Source organism: Syngnathus leptorhynchus, chromosome 1, assembly GCF_054491065.1.
Source record: "Syngnathus leptorhynchus isolate UIUO chromosome 1, UIUO_Slep, whole genome shotgun sequence".
In the NCBI taxonomy this organism is placed as follows: Eukaryota; Metazoa; Chordata; class Actinopteri; order Syngnathiformes; family Syngnathidae; genus Syngnathus; species Syngnathus leptorhynchus.
This window is the reverse complement of record NC_141195.1, coordinates 23,557,179-23,582,261: the sequence shown is the minus strand read 5'-3', so window position 1 is coordinate 23,582,261 and position 25,083 is coordinate 23,557,179. Positions and strand designations below refer to the sequence as shown.

Sequence of the window (25,083 nt, the reverse complement as noted above, 5' to 3'; positions counted from 1 at the left end):
GCTTTCGGGGACTGGTCGTGCGCGCTAGGCGGCGGAAGAGCGGTGAGATGTGGGCGCCGTCTTGGTACGCCCGCCACGCCGCCATATTGGGTGTGACAAGTGGACGACCTTCATTTGTGAATCGTTTTACGCCAAGGTTTCTTTGTATTTTATACATTTTATTTATTAATACTGTCACTGTTTGGATAAACTAATTCCAAGAGTCTATGGTTTAGCATTGTTATTTTTTTTGGGGGGGGGGGGTACACATTTGAAAGGAATTTAGAAATATAAAAACAAGTTAGGAAAGTAATGTGCCACAACATTTGGCGAATTTGTCTGTATACAGTGAACGTTAGTTTGCAAATTACAATACAGCAGAATTTATCCAACAAAAAAATGAAGGGTGCAAAAGCAAAAGACCTTTGAGCTCCGTATGCATGCACATTACACGTAAACCATGCCAGAAAACATTTGGGGCGGGGGGGGCACCTCAAAATGGCAAAAGTGACTGTAATTTTCAGGAATAAACGTGATCAAATAAAAAATATATATATATATAGTAAAAGCTACGTGCCCTGTCGAATGTTGCTCGGTTGTCATTTGGTCCCCCTTGAGCGACGGCGTTTGCTCTGGTCCTGCCAGCAGCAGCGTGTCCCGAGCGCCTCACTTCCACGGCTTGCCATCAAAGTCTGCATAAGGACGGAACGCACACGCACGTTAATTCGTGTGGCAAGCCAACTGCTCGGCCTCCTCTGGCCCGCTTACCCTTGTTGCAGTCTTTGCTCATGTCTCGCTCTTTCAGGAGGTTGTTTTTGTAATCTGTGCGGCGTGCGTGCATGAACACACACACAAAGTTAGGAGTTTCCTTTTCCACATTGGCTGAGTGGATGCAATCTACTACCTGAACTCGACGGCTCTGGGTCGCTGCTCTTCAGCTCCGTGCAGTCCGACGAACGTTCACGTTCATAGATGACGTGTCTCCTGCAAAGACGTAAAATAGTTTTTCTCCCCCGCAAATGCATCGCATTTACCAACATTTGCTTTTGTGTAGCTCTTACTCGTCATATCTGCGCACGTCGTATGCCAGGCCTGCAAGAAATATCGAAAGAATCAAAAGGCTGTACGGCGTCGTAAGCTAGCAGCTAACTAAACAGGACACCTCTCTTTTTGCGCCGACGAGTCAGCACGAGGATTGCGACGCCGATGAAGGCCAGAAGCAGGAAGGCCGCCAAAAAGTAGCCCACGTGCTGCACAACATGGCCCCGTTGCTCCGGGAGGATGACGTTGACCACATGAGGACTGCCAACGTCTTTGATTCCTGCAAAGATACGATGAGACGTCAATACTTGAGTTGTGGCGGGTGGACCGGCGCAATGCTCGATTTAGACTCTGGTCCCGATCCTTCGAGAATATTGAGGGCCTGCCGCGTGGAAACAAAAGGGTGACTTAACCCCTTGAAGAAATCTTCTTGTCCATTTTCACAGACAGAGAGGAAAACGAAAGTGCACGGGTTTCATGTCGCCAGTAATGACTTCCAGACCCATTTTTTTTTTTCCTCCTCGAGGGGAAAAAAAAAAGGACAGGCTGACCACAACCGAGGGAAAAAGTGCAAGAAGGGACAAATTCTCTCATCTGCTCTGTCTGCCTGTCGCTTTTTGGATTCACTGTTTTCTACATTGGTGGAAGCTTCGCAAAAGAGGTCAATAGAAAGTATGGTCCAAAAAGGACTTTGTCCTGAGAGCGAGCTCTCATGCATTTGGAATGCGTCCTCGGCTCTCGTCCACGTTGACTACTAGGTTGGCGTCAAAGTCAAAGTGGGCGGGGCGCTAATCATTTTAATAATAATTGGAGCCAAGGCATTGAACTGCATGCCGGACCCTGAGCGCATCCGGTATGTTCCCGCCCCCGCAGAACACAGCTGCTCTGATAAACACAAGTGAGCTGAGTGACCAAGCATGTCTGCAAATCCAACGGCAGCTGAGCTTTGGAAGCAACCAAGAAACGTGGTCAACCTTCCTCACGTTTACAAGAAAAAGCTCTTGAAAAAGCTGCAGACGGTCAAACCTTGCCAATTTTGAATGAACGGCAAAAGGACACAAAGCCACTGTCAAACTTTTTTCTCCCCCACCCACCACAAAACAGTTCAAGGCCGCGGGGCTCTACTTTTGCGACGGTGACGATTTGGCAAGCTGGCGGATCTGAGAGAGGGAGGGCTGCCCCGCTGTGGGAGAGACCACAATCTTTGCCACTCAAAGCATCCCTTCTCATTCCCTTTAGAGAATCCGAATCGGCCCATTTGTGCGGCGCGGCTTGCCACATTGCCTCTTAGTGTTTCCGGACACGATTTTCAAAAGGCTCTTTGAGTCGCGACGGGCTTACTTGGTTCCGGTCGGTCGTTGGGGAAGGCCCCGGAAGCGGCGGTGGGTTCTGTGGCTAGCCAAGGTACCACGATGAGTCGAAAGACGCGTCTCTCGTACAGGCCGCAGTAGTGGTGGTGCAGGTGGCAGGAGTAGAGGCCTCGATCCACCAGCCGCAAGTCGGAAATGGACAGCGAAAAATCCCCGAGGCGAAAGGCGTCGTCGGCCACGCTCATCTTGTTGTGGCCCACCAGCGGCCCGTAATCGCGCCTCTCTCCCGAAGCGTAGAAGTCCATCAGGCGTTCTGCTCCGTCGGGACGTACGCCAGGGGGCTGGAAGTCCCAATGGACCACCTGCTGCTGGTCCTCCTGGAGCCCGTCCCTCCACAGGGAGTTGCGGTTGACGCACGGGACCACCATCGAGCTTCCCAGCAAGGCCACCAGCACCGTCTTCTCTCCGTCCCAGTAACGCTTCTGCTTGAGAGCTGCCGAGCGGCGAGAAACACCCTCGTCAAGCTCCGCCCCCTTCAACGTGTTCAATAGAACCTGACTTACTTGTTATGAGTTATTTTTGTTTTTTTTTCCAGCGAAAAAAAAAAAAAAAGACTTGTTCTAGCGTTCTTAAGGGTGTCGCGTCACAACGATGGCGACCCCTCACCTGAATCGGTCACGTCGAGCTGAATGCGAAAAGACTGTTGATTCTGGCAGTAGTGATGGTGCAGATTACACACGTACACTCCTTGGTCACTCTGCAACACATCTGGCAGAAGAAGGGAGTCGCGCTTCAGAAATGCAAGAGACTCGTCTGAGGCCAATGCGAGTGAAAATATGCTTGTTTTGTAAATGGTATGTAGACTTGGCCTCAAAACCACTTTTCCATCATGGCAACGACACGAGTCGAGTGCCATAGAAGCTCATAAAACAGCTAGCCGCATTTTTAAACAGCTCGGCGAGTCTTACTGGTGATGACGAGGGAGAAGTTGCCGTCTTTGAACGCCGAGGCGGGAATGGAAAGGCGCCCCTTGTTGGTGCTGTCGAAGATCCTCGAGCGGGCGCCGGGGGACATATCCAGGAGTCGCTCCACCGAATGTTTGGGCGTGTCGCGGATCACGTCCCAGTGCACCACCCTCTGCCGGTCCCTCAGTCTGTCCCGGGTCCACACCGTGCGAGGGCTGTGGCAAGGCAGGACGGCCCGGCTGCCGACGGCCAGCGTGATGTTCTTGGCTATGATCGACCTGCCATTGCCGCTCCCCTGAGCCCACGCTGATGTCGGAAACAAACATACGACTTAGCCAAACACGACGCTGGTTACAAACAGGAGGGGAAAAAAAAACTTTTTACCTTCAGGCGGGAAGAGCATGACGACAACTGAAATGGAGAAAAACAAGGCAATTAGTCTTGCTGTTACATCCGTTTCCAAACTGCGAATTGTGGTTGCAGCTTTAACCCCGAAGCACAAAGGTCACTAAAGGTACAAAAATGTGATCATTTCTGTGGCTTTAGGAGTGCGCCCAAGGCTAAACCCAAAAAATCAAAAATAGGCGGTGGACTTTCCGTGACATCATCCATCACACTTATTTTGCTGAGGTCCTATATTTCCCACCTACGTATATTTCCAATCAATTACGAGCCCTACCGTACCTTACTTAGTTGACTTTTTGCAACGTGGACGAATGTTGACAATTTATAGCTGTTTGGTTGTTGTTTTTTTACCTCAAACACTAAGCCAGTGTTGTGCAGGTCTCTTTGAACTGCTCAATTAAGACCCGATCATGAAATCCTCCCGCTGAGAAAGGCTCGTTAGTGACGCGCGTATTTTAATGAGGAGGCTGCTGAAAAAAAACGCTGACTCCTCCATTTGCTCACACCAAAGTTAACAAGAAACACATTGGGCCAAAACCATAGAAGGGAAAAAATCCCCCAGGCCAAGGCGACTCATGTTTCTTGGCAATGTGCCTTTCACGACCAGTCGACCCCCCCTGCCATCTTAAGAACCTTTCGGATCGGAGTACCACTGACCCAGATCATTTATTTACTAAAAACTAACGACGACATAAAAATTGGGTATAATTTTCGAGCGGCAGAAACTTTTTTTTAGGCGCGTGGCTGTTCGCAAAGGTACATTCTTTGAGCGCAAGTGTTTTTCCTAACAAAGTTCGAGCATCTTTCCAGAGCAAAACGGAATGTGTGACTACCACCCATTCTTTTGAAACAACAAGCTTACCTTGCAGCAGAGTCACAAAGACGACGCGCATGTCTGGCTCGGATGAGACAAAAGCAACCAAATCAAGTAGTTCACCACGGAGCGATTGGGGTGGACCGTACGGTACTTGTTTTGGTCGTCTTGAGTGGATGGATGTCCTGCCCCCGCTCACGTCTGGATGAACGTCGGCAGACGCGCAGTCGACAGACGCCCCGCCCCGCAGCCCCTGAAACCTAACACCGGCTCACAAGGGGATGCTTGCTTTCTTCTTGTGCTCCAAATCAGGCTGGATGACAAGGCTTACTTTTGAACAATCACACGTTCACACATGTTTCACCACTTTAATTCTCCTCGCAAGAATGTCTAGACCGCAGAACGAGGGAGGGATTTGTAGTCATTGCGGTGGGCATTCTTCGCTTGGCGACACTGCCACCTACAGCATCCAAGATGAACTGCGCCCGGTTTTCAACAAAAACAGCAACAAGAGCAGACTTGACTTGCCCTTGTGATTTGTTTTCAAATCGTGACGCTGACGATGATGAAAACAACACGACAGGGACCACAGAGAGTTGTTTCTCGCGTGAGCTCAAAAGGGTCTCAGTTTCTTCGGTTTCCGTGTTGTCTGATGAAGAGCTTGGGTGTGTTCCATCCCTCTGGCGCCTTCTTCAGCCCGGCGCGCATCCAAATCCGTTTCAGGTCCTTCTCAAAACGTTTCTGCACAAACAAAACAAACTTGTTTATATGTCTCCACAAACAATTCTCTCACATAACACGGTTGGATTCGAGTGAATTTTCCTTTCCCCCCCGATGAAATCGATAAGAGCCCCAAAGCTTTTTGCCGTCAAGCGAACTGATTTGGACTGGCAGAACGTACCTGCTTCTTCCTGCCCCTGCTCTCTCGCACTCTCCTCCTGAGGAATTTGGTCCGTTTCAACAGCTTCTTGTACTTGTGCCGGTTCATTTTGCGGCGCCGGATCTCCAGGACATTTTTGCAAGCGAGGGGCACGGGCCCATCGACGTCGTCCTCAAGAACGGGAAGCTCCCGCTGCGGCAGGGGCGGAAGAGAGTAGCGCAGCGAGAGCCACGTTTCCAGAGGACTCACGCACAGCTTACGAGGTACCAGCATCTCCTCCGGCTCCGGCTCCGCTCGGAGCCATCGAGGTGGTCGGCGGTTGTCGGCCGCTGTGGTGTAACGCGCCGCCCTGCTGTCGAGGGGGCGGCCGGACGCCAGAAGTGCCGGCTGCGCACGGCCACTTGTGACATCTCCGTGGCAAACTAGACGCGAGGGAAGGACGCATCAGAATACAGTTGGTTAGCTACAGAAGTCACAAGATGGTCACTAAAGATTTTAAATCCATTTCACAACATTCAATGCACGTGTCGACGGCACGGCATCTTAGAGCATGATGATAAGCGTGCAAAAAACACGGCTCATCGTGATTGCCGCCATAGGCGATATTAACAAAAAAAAATGCCACATGAAGATGCACATGTCCTTCATACTTACAAAGTGTCCTGTGCAGCAGACGAAGACGAGGGAAGAGTTTGGACGTCAACATTGTTCGGAGATCATCAACAGCCTGTCAAGTCATCAGGAGTGGGTTGCCATGCCAATGTCCTGTGGAATGCTCATCGTTAGGTGCATGTTCGCTCGCAACATCCAAACACTGTCTCTTGACTTCTCGTAGCGTCACAAACTAAACAAAATGGAGAAGAAAGCGTCAAAGTCTGTTTTAATGCGGCTACGTCTTGCCTTTGGGTATACCGATGGAGCTCACCTCAATTTGAGTGCGCTCATTTCGCCTAATTTCACGAGACGCCCCTCCTGCAAGCTAATGCTAACGCGCTAATAAAGGACGCTGGCGAGAGAGAAAGTGCTTTTCTCTTTTCGAGCGAAAGCCTAGGCGACCGCTTCTATTGTAGCAGTTGAGTACCGAACAATTGACTTTACCTCAAACGATAGTTGAGTCTGAAGAGCGTTTCCAATGTGACACAATTGTGGGCGCCCACTTCCGGCTTGGTGTCGCACAAATTGGACGTACTTCCGCTTACACGGCTTCTTCTCCTTCGTTGTCATTTAACGGCCAACGCTGACTATAGCGCATTAGCGCCACCCTCTGGATGCGAATGAGCTCTCGTAGGCTTGCAGACTCAATGAAGACTTCATACAAAACAAATGTAGTTTAGTAAAATACAAATATTTTCATCACTGAATTCTTTGAGTGAAGACTTCATACAAAACAAATATAATTTAGTTAAATACAAATAAATTCACCACTGAATTTCTTAGGTTTGTTGTTTGAAAAAAAAAAAAAAAATGATATATGATGGACGATGACTCACTGCCACAGGACAAGAGCACCTTTTTCAATTTTTGTGAGGAACATCTCATAAAACTGACTTCCTTTCAGATTCTAGACGTTGTTTGCAACGTCTCACAAAGTCCACTCCCAATCATAAAACATCATGACTCCATTTCTTGGGTGATTGATAGCTAGCTAGCTAGCTAGCCAGACAGACACTTTATTGATCCTCAGGGGAGAATTCAGGAGCCAGCAGTTGGATACAGAACCACACAGATAGATAAACAGAACTGGCCGTCCAGCAAAGGCTGGCCCGTGGCACGCTCTCCTACGAGCACTTGATTTTCACAGCAGAAAAGGGCGGGCGAGCCCTGGAGCAAGCCAACACGTGGGCAACAATTCACTCTTGACAGTGGGTGATGGAAGGGAGGCTCTCCTGCCAAGTACATGCCAGTCTCTGGACACTGCACAGCATTCCACGGGGCAATTCCAGATCAAGCGGGGTGTCAACCATGCTGCAAGGAAGACTTTTGTCCTCACTTAACCAGCTGGTCCATTTGCCAGAAAGGCTCGGCGACGACGGGAAGCCATTGAAGCGCCCGAGCTGAAGTGGAGGCAGATGCTTTCTTAAGATGACAGGAAATTGAAGACTAACGGGAGGGATCTTCACGGGGCTTCTTTCAGACATGGCCCGTTGGCCAGGATGAGCACGCTTTGACCTCACTGACATTTGGAGCAGAAATTTGCAGCAGCTCCTCCGAGCTTTAGGCGTGCAAAATTCCCTTCAATGTGATTTTGACACCATCTTTCTGTTGGAGCGTAATTACGGCCAGAATTTGAGGCGCTGATAACGGATCGAAGGCGTGAGCGCCATTTTGGCTTGTTTGAAGGCAACTCGGAAGCCTTGGCGCCGGAGGAACCAGAGCGGGTGGCCACCAGGTGAGATTGCCGTACCTCCCAGCGCGTGCGTGCATGGCTAACCCTGGTTTGATTTCTACACGCCTGTGGCTAACAGGAGCCAGCTGCAGCTCTCTCCGGGGAGCTTACTGTCCAAAACCTCCACCCATTTGTCTTTTGCGTTCCCTCTAATAAGATCTCTGACACACGTGCACTATCTGCCTATCTGCGTGGACGGCAAGTCGAAAAAGTGCGAAAAAGCTGCATCTGCCATCACTTTGGCCTTTGGCTTCAAATTCAACGAAAAGGTCGTCGTGCCCAAGACTCACACTTGTTCGGACGGCGACTGCCGGCAAGTCTCACACACGCGCAACCCAAAGAGCAACGTCAATCACGCAGCGTGAATACATCCATCTGGATGTTGAACTCAAAGTAAGCAACCTTTACAGGAGAAGGCTCCGGCTTTACTCCGCGGCGGTGAGAAGACGTGACGGACAGACGGTTTGGGTTGCAACGTTCGTATGAGGGCAGGCAGGTGATGCTGCAACTAGCAATGAAAGTCCAAGAACACTTTGGTCGCTGTCCGAAAAGGCGGCGTAACGTACGAGCCTGGCATCTTTACGAGCGCTTGCGTACACGTGGCTCCGTGCATCCATCCTTCATTCGGCCCCCCGACACCTCCTCTGAGAGGCGGCCAATCATTCCTCAAGCTTCTGGACTCGTCGGCCAGATCTACCGTTACTAAACAATAAATTGTTGCTTGTGTTCGCACGCACTCGGCTCTTAAAGAGGCTCTTCTGTCCCCAGAGGACAACGTCGTATTTTCAGGTGTTGCGTTAGGTTGCCATATTGCACCGATTCACTTCTACGGGTCACAGTCGGAACGTTTGCGCTCGGGGGCCTATTGGATCGAGGATCGAGTGTGATTTACGATTTCACGCGAACGAATCTCGAGTCGGACTGAAATTCTGTGACGATGCCAGCGAGAGAGAGGGAAAAAAAAAAAAAGGTTGGCTGGATGTTTGGAGCTCACCGTGAGCCCAGAGACAGATGTTGGAGCACAGGAGGAGGACAGGACGTTGTGGATGATATGATGACCGGTCTCATCCAGGCCATCCATCCTCCGTAATCCAAGTGACCAGAATACATCCCCGGGACCACCTGAGTGAAAACGGCCCTCGCTTTAAGCGGGGCCTCAGTCCTGTTCTAATCAAGTACGCGTGTGGCTTCTTTTTTGGGTCAGAAGTCGACCCAGCCGTCTGCACACACGTGGTTCGTATTTAGGAAGACGGCGGCGATCCAACGGACAATATGGCTCCCTTTGTGTAGATTGTCTTGTACATTTTTTTAAGGGCACCAGCAAAAAAAGCTGAAAGGAATTTCAAGCAAAAGAAAGGCTTTGTGAAACTGCTGCAACGGGGTACCAGCGAGCAGAGGTGCGTGGCGAGCTCTTACGTGAGGGCACACATCACCCAGCTGAGGTTCCAAAGGCAGCACAGCAGTCTTGCTCGTGGATCGGGATCCTGGAAGATCAAATTGTTGTGTTCCACAATGACCATGATGATGACTCTTGTCTTATTGCCCACACCTACCTAAATTAAAGGTATTGCCTTGAATCGGGTTGTTTTACTGGGCCAAAGCCGCGCGCGCGCACGCACGCACGCACGCACGTCTTCCCTGTTGCATCCCTCCCTCCCACAGTCAAAGCCCCTGGCTTCCAGTGGGCGTCAGCGGGGAGCCCTCCCCCTCGCTTTCTCGCTCCTTCCCTCTGACCTCTGTCAGTGTGTCGGCCACACCGATAAAGGTCCCAGCATTATCACAGAGCCGGTCCACTGGCTTTATATATATATATTTTTTTATTCCATTGATGATGGTTGCCTCTGGAAGGAGCCCGAACGAATAAGGATAGGCGGGCGTTTGCGCATGCAGCGTGCGCCACATTCGCCACACACTTGCTGGTGCGCTCGCCGGTTGCTCAGGTCAAGGCGCAAGAGACTCGAGTCGCGTGCTTACGCACATGGCGGCATGCGCGCTTACGCTGGATGACGCCACCTGACAACACCTGACTTTTCTCCCAAATCATCTCAGCTGCTTCATCTCATCTCGACGGTTGCGCGAGTTCTCATTCGTCAAAGTTGGCAACTCGTGCGCGCCGAGGCAAGCATGCTGGCTTTGGATAACATTGTGAGCGGGACGCGGCGGCGGGTGGCCCGGACTCGGAGAACTGGGTCTCGGGGAGTCTCGTTCAAGTCACGGCAAAATCCCAGAGCCGCCGCTGCCAGCTGGGCGTACGTTTTGTTCCTGCTGTTGTTGGTCACCCCACGAGTGGATTCGTCATGGTGGTGAGTCTCTTTTCCTCAATTGCAAAAAAAAAAAAAAGTGCCATCGTGCGGGTGTACAAATAAATTCTATTAGAGCTTTTCAATGTGCCTTAATTGGAGGCACAGAAATAAGAAGCCCTCTCAGCAGTCAAATCCTAAAGCATGCACTGATGCTACAAATTTTCATAAAATAACAGTCCCCCCCCCTCCCTTCACTTTTTTTTTTAAATAACATTACTTTTAAAAAAATGAGTTTGTGGTGAAGGTTACTACCAGTTCACTTGTGAAGTTTGTTATCATATCATCACGATGAGTCTGCATTTTAGATTTGTGAAGCAATCATCACTTTGCCACGACAACACAAGCAGCCAGTCGTTTCATTTTTTTTTTTTCATTTTAAATCCGCAGGGCATAACAGCCCAAGCTATTTTTCAGTATTTTTGAATAACAAGGGAAAAAGACAAATGGTATTTCTCATTGATATCGTAACAAAAACGTCAAGCAGATGGGCGAGCAAGCAACAGGAAAAATGACCTCATGAAAAAAAACATGTATGTTCTGAAAATGGTGGCTCTTTCTTCTACATTTTTTTTTATATATAACTCAACTATGCACTTTAACTATGCTATTCATTGTAGTGTTGTTGTCGTTGACATTTGCAGCGCAGGAGAGGGTGAAGCAAACAAAAGTATCTCATCCAAAATAGGTCTTGTTGTATATGTGCTGTCACTTCAGCATTCGGTTCTTGCGATCCAATTCTTGCCGTGTGTCCGAATGTCATGGAGTAAATGCGACAATCTTGTTCTACGGCGCAACGTACAAAGGCAAAACTTGAGCAAGACAACCGAAGGACTTTGAAGAAAAACTGACACCTGGCCCACATTGGACTTGATGCCAAACATCTGTCAAGTAAATCGCCAAAAAATGCCAGAGCGCGGCTTCATACTTTGGAAGCCGGCGCTTTTGTGGCGGCAGGTGAAGTCTGCTTTCAGGGCTGCGGCCATCTTGGAAAAAAAAAACCCAAAAAGGTGCAAAAAGTTAAACGAAAGTCCGCCTCCTTCCCGCTCACCCACCCCGGCGTGTCTTGTAGCCAACGCTGCATGATTTACAAGCCACCCAAGTCCAGTCCAGTCCTCTCCGCTTTCAGGAGAAATTAAAGATGAGTTGCGGCTTGGCCTTTGATGGGCACTCTGGTGCTCTTCCTCTGGCCTAATCCTTCTTTCTCTAGGGGGCTTTCCATCATCTCTCTCGTAGAACCTCGTAAAACAACTACGCGTTTGTGGACACCGACCCGAGCGTGCCTCACTCAGGCGCACGCACGCACGCACACACCCGTAGTTCTCGCTGGCTGCAGTGTTTCTTGTCTCTTTTATGAAGGTCGTGCGGGCAATGTGACAGAGAGCGTGGGAGAGACGCCAGTGAAAAGCAAAGGAGACATTTTGGGGGTCTCCATAAGACGGGCTCACGGGAGGCCCCTGGGTCTGATTTGCGATGGCCGGCGTCACACGTTCAGCGTACGGGGGGGAGTCGTGCTTCCCCCCCCCCTCCCTCCAAGTGTTTTGGGAGTCCATGCTTTTGCTCCTGAGCCCACCCGCTTTCTTTTGATTTGATTTGTCCACGCGCAGGTACATCGGAGCGCTGGGTGCCCGCGTGATCTGCGACAACATCCCGGCCTTGGTCAGCAAGCAGCGGCAACTGTGCCAGCGCCACCCCGACGTCATGCGAGCCATCGGTCGAGGGACCGAGGAGTGGATCAGAGAGTGCCAGCACCAGTTCAGACATCATCGCTGGAATTGCAGCACACTGGAACACGATCCCACCGTCTTCGGACGCGTCTTGCTCAGAAGTAAGTCCCGAGCTGAGATATCGCTTTGGTGTGGATTGTTGCCCTAACGTTTTGCAGCGGGTGGCATCGTTGCCCTAACGTTTTGTATGGTTGCTCCCTTCATAGATAAAGCTGTAAATATTTACAGAGCTACTATAGCGATTGTCAGATTCGAACAGGGTTGCTTTGAATGATGAGCAGCAATGCCCTCCTCCGGCCTCCCACGCAAAACAGCCACCCACTTGCCGGGCCCCTCCCTCCATCGCTCGTTTCTTCTCGGCTCTTACTACTGCCTTTTGCTTCACAACAATGCAAAAAAGTACACGCTTGCAGAAACACACTTTGTAAAAATCGGACTGGGTGCATCAGATTTGGTTTGGCAGAGCAAGGCCGAGACTCGTTGCATCACATTTGTCTTCGCTCTCGCTCCAGCCGTGCCAAGGTTGCCAAACTTTTCCCCTCGTTCTCCACCTCTGTCCGCGGCAGGTAGCCGAGAAGCGGCGTTGGTCTACGCCATCTCTTCCGCAGGGGTGGTCTACGCGCTGACCCGGGCCTGCAGTCAAGGGGAGCTCAGCAGGTGCAGCTGCGACCCTCAAAAGCGAGGTCGACACAAGGACGAGAGAGGAGAATTCGACTGGGGCGGATGTAGCGACCACATCCGTTACGGGATCAGGTTTGCTAAAGCCTTCATCGACGCTAAAGAGAAGACGGTCCGCGACGCACGGGCGCTCATGAACCTGCACAACAACCGTTGCGGACGAACGGTGAGCCCCGGCCGGCGTCACCCGTTCGCAAAGGCACAAATTGACGAATCCAGCGCGGCTTTTTGCAGGCAGTCAAGCGTTTCATGAAGCTGGAGTGCAAATGTCACGGCGTGAGCGGCTCGTGCGCGCTGCGGACGTGCTGGATGGCCACGTCGGACTTCAGAAAAACCGGCGACTACCTGAAAAGGAAATACGACGGCGCCGTGGAGGTGACCACCAACCAAGACGGGACGGGCTTCGCCGTGGCCGACCGAGCCTTTCGGAAGGTCACCGAGAACGACCTGGTCTACTTTGAGAACTCCCCCGATTACTGCCTGCCGGATAAATCCACAGGTAATCCATCTTTGTTTGCGTGCGGACGGCAATGGCCTCATCTCCTCAGGCATGGCCGATTCCTGGATGAAATGCTTGAGCGAGCTTCAGGCGTCATCCTATCCGTTGGTCCTTCATGCCCCTCTTTTCTCACCTTGCCGTCGGAATTCGCAACAGCCATAAGCGGCTAATTTAAAAAAATAACAACAACACACAACAAAGTCACTTCTCTTTGTTGGTCTCTCTCGTCCCGTCTGGTCTGTCTGAACTAAGCTTGGCCGGAGGGCAGACTGGGCCTCGGAGTGTGAGAGCCTGTCTGTCCGTCTGTCACGCTCCACTGTCCATTTCAGCATCACACAGACAAGCACATGGCGCAGAAGCGGCTTGGGAGAGCGCGAGCGCGGGCTACTCTACCAACACCGCATAGCTGCCGAGTTTGTTGTCATAGCTAGCAAGACAAACACGGAGATTTTCCTCATCAAACAGCCGCGCTAATCTTGCCGTGGGTGACATTCGCACGCGCTCATGCACTCCCATTTGTTTTTTTTTCCCCATCCATCCAGTTTTTTTTTTTTTTTTGGTGGCGTAACGAGGCATCCTTTTTTGAGCGCCATTTTTCTCCGCTCTCCAGGTTCCATCGGCACCGCCGGGCGCTCGTGCAATAAGACGTCGCGCAGCCCCGACGGATGCGAGGTCATGTGTTGCGGGAGGGGCTACGACACCAGCACGGTGGAGCGACTCACCCAGTGCGAGTGCAAATTCCAGTGGTGCTGCGCCGTGGAGTGCAAGGTCTGCAAGGAAATGTTGGACGTGCACACGTGCAAGGCCCCCAAGCAAGCTGACTGGTTGGACAAGACCTGAGCGGGAGAGCGGGCGGCCAGGGGGGCCAGGCAGAAAAGGGGCATTGTGGCAGTGTGTGTGTGTGTATGTGTGTGTTGGCTCTGCATCGCCACATTGGATGCCCGGCCGTATTTCGAACTTTTCAAGAGCCGTCGAGCGAGCCGGGCTCCAGATGGCTCAAAGACTAGCTTGGTTCTCCTGCGGGCTGAGGAGGCTCCGCTGCTTTTCTGATGCTTCCGAGACATGTTTGTAAAGCAGTGTTGAAACATACTCGCATCTTTTCCAAAGCAGAATTGTCCCAAGGCAAACAACAACTTTTTTTTTCTTCTTTTCATTAGACTGTGTGCACTTTGGCCAGTGGACAAAGAAAAAGACTCAATGTGAACGTGGACATGCGAGTGGAGCCTTGAATGAGAGAACTCTCGCTCCAAAAGTGATGTGACAGCGTTGCTCTTGCTCTTGTGCTTGCTATATTACGTTTACTTTGTGTATTATAGGGCCTTATTCAGCAACAGGTGTTCATTTGAAATATATGCTATGGAAGGAAGGACGAGGCTAGAATTGTCTTTATTATATTTGGATGTGGAAAAAAAGCGATAGAGACTTTGCTGGTCACAACTAATGGATGAGGAAACCACATTTGGAAGAGGCCTCATGATTCTAATTCATCCCAACTTCTGGACGAGGCGTGAAAATGGATGGAACACATTGAGAGACATTGTTACGCAATTCAAATTCAATCTGTGACCCTTTCTCACTCAGTCATCAATATAAACCCTTCGCAAATCTGGCTTTTTCGTCTTCTTGCACGATAGAGAAAAATGTCCAGGCGAGCACGGGGCGCTTGGCAGTTATACTTTTCTTTTTTTTTTTTTTTTCTCCCCCCCCCTTCTCTTCTGGAAAGCACAAGTGAGCCAGAGTGAGATGATCCTTTGGCAGAACGGGCTGTGATGTGTGTACATACGTCACTGCACGGGTGAGTGTGTTTATCTCTCTCCCGTTGTGGGAATTTACACACCCACCTCGCAAGGTACAAACAACAGTGACCTGGAAAAATTCCAGCAACATACCAAAAGAACGGGAGCCGACAGTGAGCCAAAGCAGCTGACGATATCTTACCTGAGTGACGTGGACGGGATATCTTAGATCTCATTTAAATACACAACTTCTCAGAAGCATCCCCTTGACACATTTTGATCCAGCTCAGATGCGCCGAGACTGCGTGGGTAGTACCGAGCGAACGTCGGCACGCACACGCCGAGCATCTCTGCACGCGTGCAAATATTTTCTTCCAGGCACACATGAATACTGTCAAAGCGCCAAAATGTTACTTTTGCCTCATCATACTCTCAAGTCGAACACCACTTTTTCGTAGAGTCACGGCAAAATCTCAGCAAGCGTATTCACCCAAAAAGTCACAAAATAACTTAGAAGTCACTCAAAGAAACAAAACTCCCATTTTGGAGCCAAACCCCCCAAAAAAAATGGCATTTCAAAGATTGCCCATGCATCCATCATTTTGTCGCTATCCGTGGTTCAGAATGTTTGTTAAAGTGCGTTATCTGACGCGAGAGTGAGCAGAGGTTGCTCGCGAGGCTATCTGTCTGTGTGTCAGCGTGTCTGTCCCTCTCCAGACACCCCATTTGTCTCTGTCACCGTCGAATAAGTATCGGGAGGCGCACCGCCTCCCTTCCTTTAAAAAAAAAAAAAAAAAAAAAAAGGGCATTTGGCGACCTCTAGCGGTCACAATTGGAACATACCAAACCGTGGAACGACACAGGGATTTTTAAATTCGTTTCAGCCGCGGGGCATGTTTTTTTTTTTATCCTTAGTAGGTCATTTAGTTTACATTTTGGAAAGCCGTGGACTTTACATGCCACATTCAAAGCTACAAATCTTCAGTAGGTGATATTTGCTACTGGAACACAATTAGGCCGTGGAATACGTAGGCTGCAGTAATAATAATTGAAAAACAATAATTGACATAAATTGGAGGCGCACCCAAAAAGTTTCATTTGAGGTGCAGTACAAACAGGAACAGCCGCCTTGTTTGAATTATCAAATTGTTTACTCTCCCTTTATTTGTGCAGTTAGTGACTCAAAGACTCAGCGTTATGACTCAGAGAAAATACACTCATGATCTCGGAGAACGGTTCGAAAATAAACTTGACATTTCACAATGTGTCCTGTTCTTCTGACAGATGTGATCATCTGTCTGGAGCGGATTAAAAAAAAAAAAAAACACGAGTCTGGAAAATGTATATCTCAACAAAAGGGCTGTGTTTGTGCCATATGCCACAAATTTCGATTGTCATCACGGATCAAAAAGTCTTCGATGCATTTACTCACCATTTGTCTGCTCAAGCGAGGAGGTCAAGAGTCAACAATAGGGAGTTAACTTGATCTTTCAACTTTGAAGTAATGTCGTCGGCTAAACGCTTTCAAATAATCCTTTAGAAAAAAAAATAAAAACTCATTACGCGAGAGTTCTGCTTGCAAGCCATCGACATTTCTAACTAAAAGTGGCCATCTTGCACACCTTTAAATGCAGTACCCCGAACTGGCCAGTGGGGAGAGGCCAGACTCAACAAAACAAAATGCACAACGTTACCAGAAGGCGATACAATCACATCGGCGGCGGCCAGTCTCACGCATTGACTCAATTTAGTTCATCATAAACAGCCTCAACATGTTTAAATACATCTTTATTTGAAATGAGAAATTTTCTTGCTTCGAGTAAGACATTGAATATCACTTGCTTAGAGTAAGACATTGAATATCACTTTAAAAAGGTGCTTGATACAATCAATTAAAAAAAAGAACTCAAGTCACGGATTGTGCGGATTCTTCCAAAGTGACGTGGTTCGTTTGGTTTGGGAAGAAAGCTTCTTTTTGAAAATGTCACACGTCTGATCTCATTTGCGTCGTTTTCATTTCTTGTTTGGTCCCCTGGCGCAGACATGGTAACATCGTAGACCGCACGGATCACTCCTCCGGTCGAAAGTGGCTTTCATCCACGTTGTCCTCCTCTGACGGGAGAGAAAAGAGCTTATGTTCTGTTTTGAAAGATGTCCACCAAGAGACGTTGACTCACCGATGGGATGCATTTGGCGCAAGAGAGACGAATGTCTTTCAGCCACAGCTTGGTCCTCCTCCACGGACTTGTAACCTCGGTCAGCCTTTTCGTCTTGACAGTATTTGATGAAGCTGCAAGGGGACGAGACAACGGCGTTAAGTCTTCAGTCATGCCAAAAGCGGTCGTGGCAGCGGCGGCTCGGCACAGCACTCACCGCTTCCACACGGCATCGGTGCTGAGCACCACCGGGTTCCCCACCACAATCAGCAAGGCTTGGGCTCGAGTCATCGCCACGTTGAATCTCTGACCGAAAAACATTTGGACACTTATTTGCTGCATGAAGCACTTTGGGAGTAGCATTTTTTGGGGGGGGATTTTTCAAAAGTGACGTGTAATTTTACTAAGGTGGACGACGTACCTTCTCGTTGGCAACGAAGCCCAGGTTGAAGCGTTTGTCAAAGTCCGTGTAGGTGGGGCTGCTGCGGACCGTGCACACCAGGATCACTCGCCTCTCCTGACCTTGGAACTCCTCCACTGAGCCGACCTGACGCAAAGCATCCGCAACTGACCGACCATTTGACACTCTGCGGCAGTTAGCTTTGCCGCTAATTACCTTCAGGGCGCTCATGTCCTTGCCCCGCAATTCTTTCTCCAGTCGCTTAAGGGCCCAATGGATCTTCTGCACCTGTTAAAGCAAACATCTGATTCGCATTGACTTTTAACACAACGCTGGCCAACAGAGTGATGCTTACTTGTTTCCTGTAGGGGGCGATGATGCCAATATCTTTGGGCGAGATGGTCGCCAGGCCCTTTTTGCCAGCGCTTTGCAGCAGCTTCTTCACGTAGTCCATCAGAACCTGCACCTCGGCTCGATTGAAGAACGACGGGCTGTTGGCTTCGCGCTCGTCCAGGCCCACCACTCCGTGGAAAATCAGCGGAAAGTCCTGCGGCAAATCGGACATGGAGACGGTACTAGCTGGCGTGCTACAACGGGGGAAGGAAGCCTTACCTGTTTTTCCAGGTACTCCCATTTGCAGAAGAAGTTGCGTTTCATCTGGTCGGCGCAGGGCTGCAGCTCTCCGTCATAGAAGAGCTCGTTGGGAACCTTCAGGATGGCCGGATGGGACCTTGGAGGTGTTGCAAAATCATTTCAGATAGGTGGGAGGGACACTAGGAGGACAAACTAGCCAAACCTGTAATTGCGTAGCAATTTGGTGACAAACTGGTCATTGAAGTCGCCGTCCTTCTGGTAAATGGACTCATTTGTCATCAGTCGCTCCAAGAGGGAAACATCTAGAAAAGACGGTGGAGCAAGCTTAGGGCATTTTACATCCGCCAGTAGAGGGCGACGGGACTGCGCTTACCCATGCCGTGTCGAAAATTGGTGGGGGACGCCACAATGGGCCCCAGCTGTTTGTGGTCCCCGGCCAGAACCAGCTGGCCGGACTCGGGATCCAGAAGCCCTTTCAACCAAAACGCATTGAGTCAGTTGGAGATGGCAATTTCCCCCCCCCCCCTCCTTAATCTTTGGTTTATTTACCGGCCAGTGGGATTAAACATTCGGTCTCGGTGGCGTGGCCGGCCTCATCCACAAAAATGTGTGTAAAATGACCCAAAGGGAGGTTTCCTGTGACCAACCTGAAGACAGCAGGAATGACAAAAGTGATTTTTGTGTCTGACTTGGGCGCTTCACCAGCCATCAAACATTTTGGCGGTGTCCCTCCTCCAGCTCGGAAAAACCCGGGCAACTGACTTTCGAGGCCACAGAGCCAGTTGTTGTCGGCCCGCTCCCAAAACATCTGTTATCTGGTGCTCTCCCCTGAATGAAGAATACTATCTGGATGATCCCTTAGCCCGCCCACCCAAGACCAAGGACGTCTCCACGACAACAGGACGATAAGCTTGGCGATAAAACCGCACGTTCGTACCCAGCTGCCTCCCTTCCGGGCTGCGAATGGGCCGGCGTGGACTGACTGGGCTGCGCCGGGCTGCTGGCTTTTGTGGCGTCCCACTTCACCCCCCCCCCCCCACCCTTGCCGCTTCACCACATGTAAAGGACCTGTTGTACACTTTTCTTCTTCCCCGGTACGAAGAGTCGATTCTGATTGGACTTGGTCAGTCGGCAACATGAGACGAGCATTCAAAAGCAAACGGGCCTACCTTCCAGCTGTGATTAGAGTGCTGACCAGGATTCGATACTGCATCAGTTTCTCCTTGGAAGGGAAAAAGTAGCAGTCTCCAACCAGGTTGGAGCATGCCTGTCAAAAAAATAAAAAACACAAGCTGCAATGGGACTGAAACACAATGGACACTTGGACTCAAAGCAGTCAGTTGGGGGCTGCCCCTCAAAAGATCACAGAGTATCTCCTCAAGTTTCAAGTCAACAATCGAAAATGGCGGCCAAAGTCATCATTTGAGAGATGAAGCCATTCAAAACGTTCTGGTTGAGTCACGGCGGCGTAAAATACAAAGCTCGCTCGTAACTCAAAGAGAGAGCGGAGGTCGGAGGCGGCCCAAGGCACCACCTCACCTTGAGGTCCTCGGGAATAGCCTGCGGGTCCCGGCTGCTGGCGTACATACGGTACACCGTGCTCTTGTTGTCGTGGCCTTGCAGAATCCTGCTGCAGAGGAGATCGGCAGCACTGTTGGAGGAAGCGCAGGCCAGAATGCGGCACTCTTTATGGACCTTGTACAGCTGCTTGATGGCCTCCACCAAAGTCACTGTTTTCCCTGAAAAGACCGAGAGGCTTAGCTCAAATGTTGACGACCGGCCGCCCGCCCCCCCTGCCCGCCCTTTACCTGTGCCGGGTGGGCCGAAAACCAAGTAGGGAGCGGGTCTGGAGGTGCCGGCCACGATATTACGCACGGCTTGGCGCTGCTCGTCGTTTTGCTCTAGTTGTCTGTTGTAGAAACTGCTGGGTGCGTGCGGGGGAGAGAGAGACGCATAATGGGCTCCAAACCTTCATCCCGACTTGATTCCATCACGCAATATTGCCCGCCCGCCTCACCTGAGCTCGGGGACGTCGTGGGCAAGCGTTTGGGAGGAGAGCTCGGCCGGCGGGAACAACACCTTGTTCAGGTTCATCTTGAGCGCCAATTCCACCGCTCTGTGCTGCAGACGCAGAATCAGCTGGTTCAAGGTGAACTCCACGTTGAACTTCATGCCATCCACAAAAATATCCAACAACCTGCGAGTACATACACAAAACGGCGTGATGCTCCGACACCGGCCCGGCTCAGCCCGACCCGACGGAGCCTCTTACTTGGAACTGAAGCCCAGTTTGACAGAGTCCCGTTCTACTTTGTGGACATAGCCGCGGTACTTGTGCCCGCTTTCTCCCTGAGGGTAAACCAGTAGTTGATCTCCACGGAGCACAGACGGCCGGTTCTCAGCCAGACCCGGGACCTTAAAAAAAAAAGGGTCACACCTTGATCCTTTTGATGGCTCGTGTTCAAAACGAAGCTTTGTTTCTAAATACGGGCCGGGCGGCGAAGTGGAGGAACTGCGTCCGACTCTTCTCAAACACCAACGTGAGCAAAGCGGCGAACCTCCAGAATGAGCAGCTTGTCGTTGCCGGGGTCTCTTTTCAGTTCGGCGAATTTTTGCTCGCTGTTGGGTATAAAGTATTGCTTGATGTTCTCTTGCATCCAATACTCCTCCATATACAAGAACTGGTGGAACCTCAGAGAGTAGTTGTTGAAGTTCAAAGTCCTGTCCGGGGAAAAAAAAAAAAAAAAAAAAAAGACAGAAAACATTGAGAGCAAGCTGGATGTAGCAAGTGTGGGCTGATTTTGAATTCTTGCCAAGTGATTTGATCCTACTTTGCTTCAAAGTGTGCCTATCCTTGTAAGTGCATTTTAGGAAAAGAAAAAAAACAAAACAACTTTTGCTATCTAACAAGACAGACTTTAAATGTCGGCAGGTGCGTGTCAACAAACCTTTTATGGGCAGATGACTTCAAGATTTGTTGGGTGAAATCTTTTGGCAACATATAAGAATTAAGCGGCCTTTCTTTGATCAACTCCATCTTTGACATCCTGAAGGAAGGAAGGAAGGAAGGAAGGAAGGAAGGAAGGAAGGAAGGAAGGAAGGAAGGAAGGAAGGAAGGAAGGAAGGAAGGAAGGAAGGAAGGAAGGAAGGAAGGAAGGAAGGAAGGAAGGAAGGAAGGTCACAATGAGACCGTCGCCGTACATGTTCGTTGGTTCCCCGCTATGAGGAGACGTTGGCGTGCCGAAAAAGTTTTGGACTTACCCATCGGGAAGCACCCCATCCACCACTTGGCAGTAGTTGAGCGCAAGTTGGTGGGTGGGACCGGGTCGGGAGCGTGTGAATGGCGCCGAGGGCTTCAGCTCCATGCCCAGCGCGCTCAAATAATGAACCTGAATATAGCGCATGATGTAGAAGGAGGCAGCAACGGGGGAGGAACACGGCCCAAATTCAAAGGCCAACGTGATTGGATAGTTGCCCACGTCCTGAAAACGGTAGTGGATCTGGACCACATAGCTGTCACCTGGAATGGTCAGAAAGACGCTTTGCGTGAAAAAAACGCCAGCGTGGGTCGGCTATTAATTTTAAGGATCCCGGGTAAATGAAAAAAAGTGTTTTCGGACCTGGCTGGAGTGCAAGAGGGTGTTTCCGGGTCACCTTGTGCTCGTCCCGCAGAGTGAAGCAGCTGAGCTTGTGCAATGCCGTGTAGTAAGTCAAAAGCACAGTTTGACTTCCAGTGTTTTCCACCGTCAGGTTCACAACGTACTGGATGGAGCAGAAAAACACAACTGAAGTTTTTCCTTGACTGTTACCGCGGACGGCGAGAAAAGAAATACCTGATTGGTTTCCACTTCCAAGCAAAGCAAACCATCATTGAAGTCGCCGCGGTCCGAGCGGATGACGATGCCGTTTTTGTCGGAAACGAAACGAGCCCTTAGAGATGAGAAGAAACAAGTCCGGTCACGCTATGGCAACTTTGTCATCTCTCGTCCGGCCGGATATTCGGCGCAACTTAACGCTCGGACGGGTTAAGCTTGTTGGACTAATTGGATGGTGGAGCACTGGTCAGCTCTGATAGAGTACCCACATCATTTACGAGTAGGACTCCCAAAGGTCTCTCTCCGTCTAGCTCCAAAAGGTTTCCTTGAACTCATCTCATCTTATACCTCCCTTCCTTTTTTTTTAGTCATGAGCAGAACTCCCTTGCACCAACAAAGCTCTCCGTTTAGGAAAGTAGTAGTAGATATTTACTCAATATCTGATGAAGTGGAAGTTATCCCACAATTTACTCAATATTATTATTGTGTTGACAGGAAAAGAAACTTAGCAAAAGAAAGTCAACGGTCAAAGGAAGTGTCAGCCAACCAGCTGACGAGGAACAGGACAGAAACCCGAACCTAACTGCCGGCCGGGGTCACGGAAAGGTTAGTGTGCTGTCAAGTCATATGGGCAGACAAAGCCCCGCTGCACCGAGTATATCCGCCATATTTGTTTTCATAAAAATCCGCGATGCAACGATTATATCCGCCATATTTGTTTTCATAAATATCCACGATGCAACGAATCGAATCCGACGTATTTGTTTTCATAAAAATCTGCGATGCAACGAATACATCCGCCATATTTGTTTTCATAAAAATTCACGATGCAACGAATCAAATCCGCCATATTTGTTTTCATAAAAATTGGCAAAGCAATGAATCAAATCCGCCATATTTGTTTTCATAAAAATCTGCGATGCAGCAAAGAAAATTTGCCTGGGAAAAAAACAATACACACACATATACAGTAATCTTTCGCTATTTCGCGGTTCATTTATCGCGGCTTCAGTACATCACAGTTTTTCCACCACCACGAAAAAAATAAATAAAATAAATTCAAAATAAAAATTCTAAATTGAGGAATTATAGCACGAAAGTTGACGAACACTAGTACTTTGTTATCAAATATATAATAAGAGTTCTAAAAACATATTTACAGTATTGTACCTTGTTATAGTTTGTTTATAATAAGAGTTTTAAAAAAACATATTTACAGTATGTACACTTGCTATAAAAGTTGTTATAATAATAAGAGCTCTAAAACCATATTTACAGTACTTAAGCTACATCTACATATGTTACACACACATATATCATTTATATTATTTATACATCATGTTTTGTATGTCATTGATAATATTAATATAGTACTATTATTTAATGTTCTAATGATAACATGTCGGGGAACGTGCAAGCTATTAGCATAGCACAGCAGCCTTTTGGATGTTTAGGAGCACATACCTGTCCTTCCTGAGCATTTCCGTAAAGACTAAGGCAAGTTTTTGATTTTCTTCGGCGACAGAAAGTTGCATTTGGCCCGCAGATGGCTGCGCCTCCACACCATTGACGACGTTGGGTGCCCTGGGGGGTACGTGCAAGTGCTCCTTGGGGGGTACGTGCCAGCGCGCCCTTAAAAGCTCCGTCACCTGCGTGTGCACAGCATCACTATTGCTTTTGTATTTTCAGGAGAAGGATTGTTATGTGATTTTGACTCCGGTTTCTATTTTGTGCTTAATCCATTTTCCATATTGATTTCTTTAGACCAGGTTACAAAAAGGCAAACTACTTTTAGGGAGTAGTCCATTCATTGAGGAAATACAGTAAATTCAAGTGTAGCTAATTCGTTACCTCTATTGACTAACCTGTTTATGTAAGATGCTGTTACCGAGTAGGAGGTGGAGGAATATAAAATTGAGTCATTGTTCATGTTTTTTCATATTCAACCTAATTGGAGTCAGTCATTCTGGTGCTTGACATGTTTACGTAGTGCCCCCTGGAGGTCGTTTCGCACAGTTATTCTTGTTTACAACTTTGGGTCCATATATGTGAACATGTTTCGTTTTCTAAGCAAACCCGAGTACTCTTGCAATGAAGACAAAAAAAAAAAAAAAAAAAGCAGATTGAGTATGTATCTCATACATACATACCCCAAACTTGACGCGAACTTGCTCTCTGCCCACTTTAATTTTGTTGGCCCGTTTCATGTTGTACAGCATTGAACTGAAGTTTGGTACAGTGGTCTCTTGATTTCTGAAAAGCACAAACAAATCGACCGACAGTGACATAAAAGACTTGAACTCGGCCGCTAGCCATCGCCGAACGGACCCTTTACACTCGCCTTGCTTTGAACTCGATGTTGTAAATCTCCTTCAGTTCGAATCGATCGCTCATGTTCGCTCGCTTGGTTTCCTGCAGAAACGCGAAGAATTCATGTCCCGCTTTAATTCCGGACTTCTTCCTTCGTTCTGTCCTGCTGCTTCTGTTGTCCATTTCGGCCGGCCGACGCTCGCGTGCTTGGCTCCTGAATGCGGAAGCCAGCTGGACTCTCCAAGTGGGTTCGACTGAAGACCGTCCAGGCGGTTGCAATACGCCCCCCTCGCCCCGCCTACCCAGTAGCGACACGCCCCCCGACTGTACACGCAATCATAAAAAGAGAATTGAACTCAAGGTTGAAAAATCCCGGATGTGTTTATCAAAACCAAAACACACATGTAAATACACGTGTTGAAGGCATTTATTTTATTTAGCTTAACCTCGAACGATTGGGAAGAAAATAAATCCCGATTTAAGTGTGACGACGGGCAAGCGGGGGCGTGGCTATCGGCGATTTTCCCGCGGTGTTTTAGCCAATCCGGTGCAGTCCACGTTCTCAACCACGCCAACCCACACGAACCGTCTCGTTCTCAAGAAACGAAACTGAAGAGGACTGCTTGTAGCTAGAAAACGAAACAAGGGTGAATTGCGTTTGACGACATTAAATACACTTCGAAGCACAATTGAGTGTTTTCTGTGTGTAGTTGCTCTAGCCATTGTTGTTTCCTGGACACCTCCGCGTAGTATAAGGATTATGAACGGAAACTATGTTTTGAAGTCTAGCCATGGGCAACACTGCCCTCTGGTGGTCAAAGCGGAAACCATGAACTTTTAGCCAATTCAATATTTGTTTGCTAAAAAGGGGGTTGCGTAACATATGGAGACACCAACAGGATCGCCGCAACGGAAAGGAAGGGCGTTCCAACTTCTGACCAATTGGTAAAGGAACTTTGGCCTTCCAAAGAGTCAAAGTCAAATTCACTTATGTGGGCCTTCATCACAGACAAGGGTTTAGAATTTTTGGTCAATAAACTAATCGTCATTGTTTGATCAGCCTAGAGCATTTGTTATGTCCATTCCTG

At 49.1% G+C, this 25,083-nt stretch overlaps 4 protein-coding genes across 9 annotated transcripts; 1 reads left to right on the top strand and 3 right to left on the bottom strand.

Moving 5' to 3' along the window:
* Positions 1-84: 84 nt before the first annotated feature.
* Positions 85-4,695, bottom strand: LOC147062819 (matrix remodeling-associated protein 8-like). Its single transcript, XM_085928226.1, has 10 exons — positions 4,563-4,695; positions 3,680-3,706; positions 3,299-3,601; positions 2,997-3,098; positions 2,362-2,823; positions 1,142-1,300; positions 1,041-1,071; positions 884-963; positions 748-801; positions 85-671 (listed from the first exon to the last, which is right to left on the bottom strand). Exons 1-10 carry the CDS (start codon positions 4,591-4,593, stop codon positions 646-648), a joined length of 1,275 nt encoding a protein of 424 aa, XP_085784352.1. The 5' UTR covers positions 4,594-4,695; the 3' UTR covers positions 85-645.
* Positions 4,696-4,868: 173 nt separating this feature from the next.
* On the bottom strand, positions 4,869-6,604 carry aurkaip1 (aurora kinase A interacting protein 1). 5 transcript variants are annotated; one of them, XM_085928238.1, is made up of 4 exons: positions 6,493-6,604; positions 6,049-6,159; positions 5,416-5,816; positions 4,869-5,255 (listed from the first exon to the last, which is right to left on the bottom strand). In XM_085928238.1, exons 2-4 carry the CDS (start codon positions 6,098-6,100, stop codon positions 5,139-5,141), a joined length of 570 nt encoding a protein of 189 aa, XP_085784364.1. In that variant the 5' UTR covers positions 6,101-6,159; positions 6,493-6,604; the 3' UTR covers positions 4,869-5,138. The 5 variants fall into 5 exon arrangements, with proteins under 5 accessions (XP_085784364.1, XP_085784390.1, XP_085784381.1 ...); XM_085928264.1 differs by having other exon boundaries at positions 5,416-5,804; XM_085928255.1 differs by lacking the exon at positions 6,493-6,604 and adding an exon at positions 6,320-6,485 and having other exon boundaries at positions 6,049-6,238.
* A 3,199-nt stretch (positions 6,605-9,803) lies between these two features.
* Positions 9,804-13,874, top strand: LOC147062817 (protein Wnt-2b-A-like). The gene is made up of 5 exons (XM_085928195.1): positions 9,804-10,083; positions 11,688-11,908; positions 12,374-12,651; positions 12,720-12,984; positions 13,595-13,874. Exons 1-5 carry the CDS (start codon positions 9,905-9,907, stop codon positions 13,822-13,824), a joined length of 1,173 nt encoding a protein of 390 aa, XP_085784321.1. The 5' UTR covers positions 9,804-9,904; the 3' UTR covers positions 13,825-13,874.
* Positions 13,875-16,491: 2,617 nt separating this feature from the next.
* LOC147062816 (putative RNA helicase mov-10-B.1) lies at positions 16,492-24,245 on the bottom strand. Of its 2 annotated transcripts, none has more exons than XM_085928162.1 (23): positions 24,027-24,245; positions 23,836-23,938; positions 23,150-23,334; positions 21,704-21,800; positions 21,491-21,632; positions 21,132-21,390; positions 20,819-20,917; positions 20,429-20,591; positions 20,143-20,285; positions 19,888-20,067; positions 19,679-19,794; positions 19,410-19,609; positions 19,040-19,137; positions 18,420-18,517; positions 18,244-18,342; positions 18,073-18,172; positions 17,889-18,006; positions 17,632-17,823; positions 17,493-17,564; positions 17,298-17,423; positions 17,094-17,182; positions 16,898-17,010; positions 16,492-16,832 (listed from the first exon to the last, which is right to left on the bottom strand). In XM_085928162.1, the coding sequence occupies exons 1-23, from the start codon at positions 24,176-24,178 to the stop codon at positions 16,789-16,791; spliced, it is 2,988 nt and encodes a 995-aa protein (XP_085784288.1). In that variant the 5' UTR covers positions 24,179-24,245; the 3' UTR covers positions 16,492-16,788. The 2 variants fall into 2 exon arrangements, with proteins under 2 accessions (XP_085784288.1, XP_085784296.1); XM_085928170.1 differs by having other exon boundaries at positions 19,679-19,791.
* Positions 24,246-25,083: the final 838 nt, after the last annotated feature.

What these genes read in the sequence shown, in the direction of transcription:
- LOC147062819 (XM_085928226.1), bottom strand. Translation starts at nt 4,593, where the DNA reads ATGCGCGTCGTCTTTGTGACTCTGCTGCAAG. An exon ending in TCGTCGGCGCAAAAAGAGAG is followed by an intron (nt 1,072 to 1,141) that starts GTGTCCTGTTTA and finishes TATTTCTTGCAG; the next exon opens with GCCTGGCATACGACGTGCGC. An exon ending in GACGTGCGCAGATATGACGA is followed by an intron (nt 964 to 1,040) that starts GTAAGAGCTACA and finishes ACGTCTTTGCAG; the next exon opens with GAGACACGTCATCTATGAAC.
- aurkaip1 (XM_085928238.1), bottom strand. Translation starts at nt 6,100, where the DNA reads ATGTTGACGTCCAAACTCTTCCCTCGTCTTCGTCTGCTGCACAGGACA. An exon ending in TCTGCTGCACAGGACACTTT is followed by an intron (nt 5,817 to 6,048) that starts GTAAGTATGAAG and finishes CCTCGCGTCTAG; the next exon opens with TTTGCCACGGAGATGTCACA. An exon ending in GCAGGGGCAGGAAGAAGCAG is followed by an intron (nt 5,256 to 5,415) that starts GTACGTTCTGCC and finishes TTGTTTGTGCAG; the next exon opens with AAACGTTTTGAGAAGGACCT.
- LOC147062817 (XM_085928195.1), top strand. Translation starts at nt 9,905, where the DNA reads ATGCTGGCTTTGGATAACATTGTGAGCGGGACGCGGCGGCGGGTGGCC. An exon ending in CGAGTGGATTCGTCATGGTG is followed by an intron (nt 10,084 to 11,687) that starts GTGAGTCTCTTT and finishes GTCCACGCGCAG; the next exon opens with GTACATCGGAGCGCTGGGTG. An exon ending in CCTGCCGGATAAATCCACAG is followed by an intron (nt 12,985 to 13,594) that starts GTAATCCATCTT and finishes TCCGCTCTCCAG; the next exon opens with GTTCCATCGGCACCGCCGGG.
- LOC147062816 (XM_085928162.1), bottom strand. Translation starts at nt 24,178, where the DNA reads ATGGACAACAGAAGCAGCAGGACAGAACGAAGGAAGAAGTCCGGAATT. An exon ending in GGGAGTACCTGGAAAAACAG is followed by an intron (nt 17,824 to 17,888) that starts GTAAGGCTTCCT and finishes GATTTGCCGCAG; the next exon opens with GACTTTCCGCTGATTTTCCA. An exon ending in GCGCCAAATGCATCCCATCG is followed by an intron (nt 16,833 to 16,897) that starts GTGAGTCAACGT and finishes CTCTCCCGTCAG; the next exon opens with AGGAGGACAACGTGGATGAA.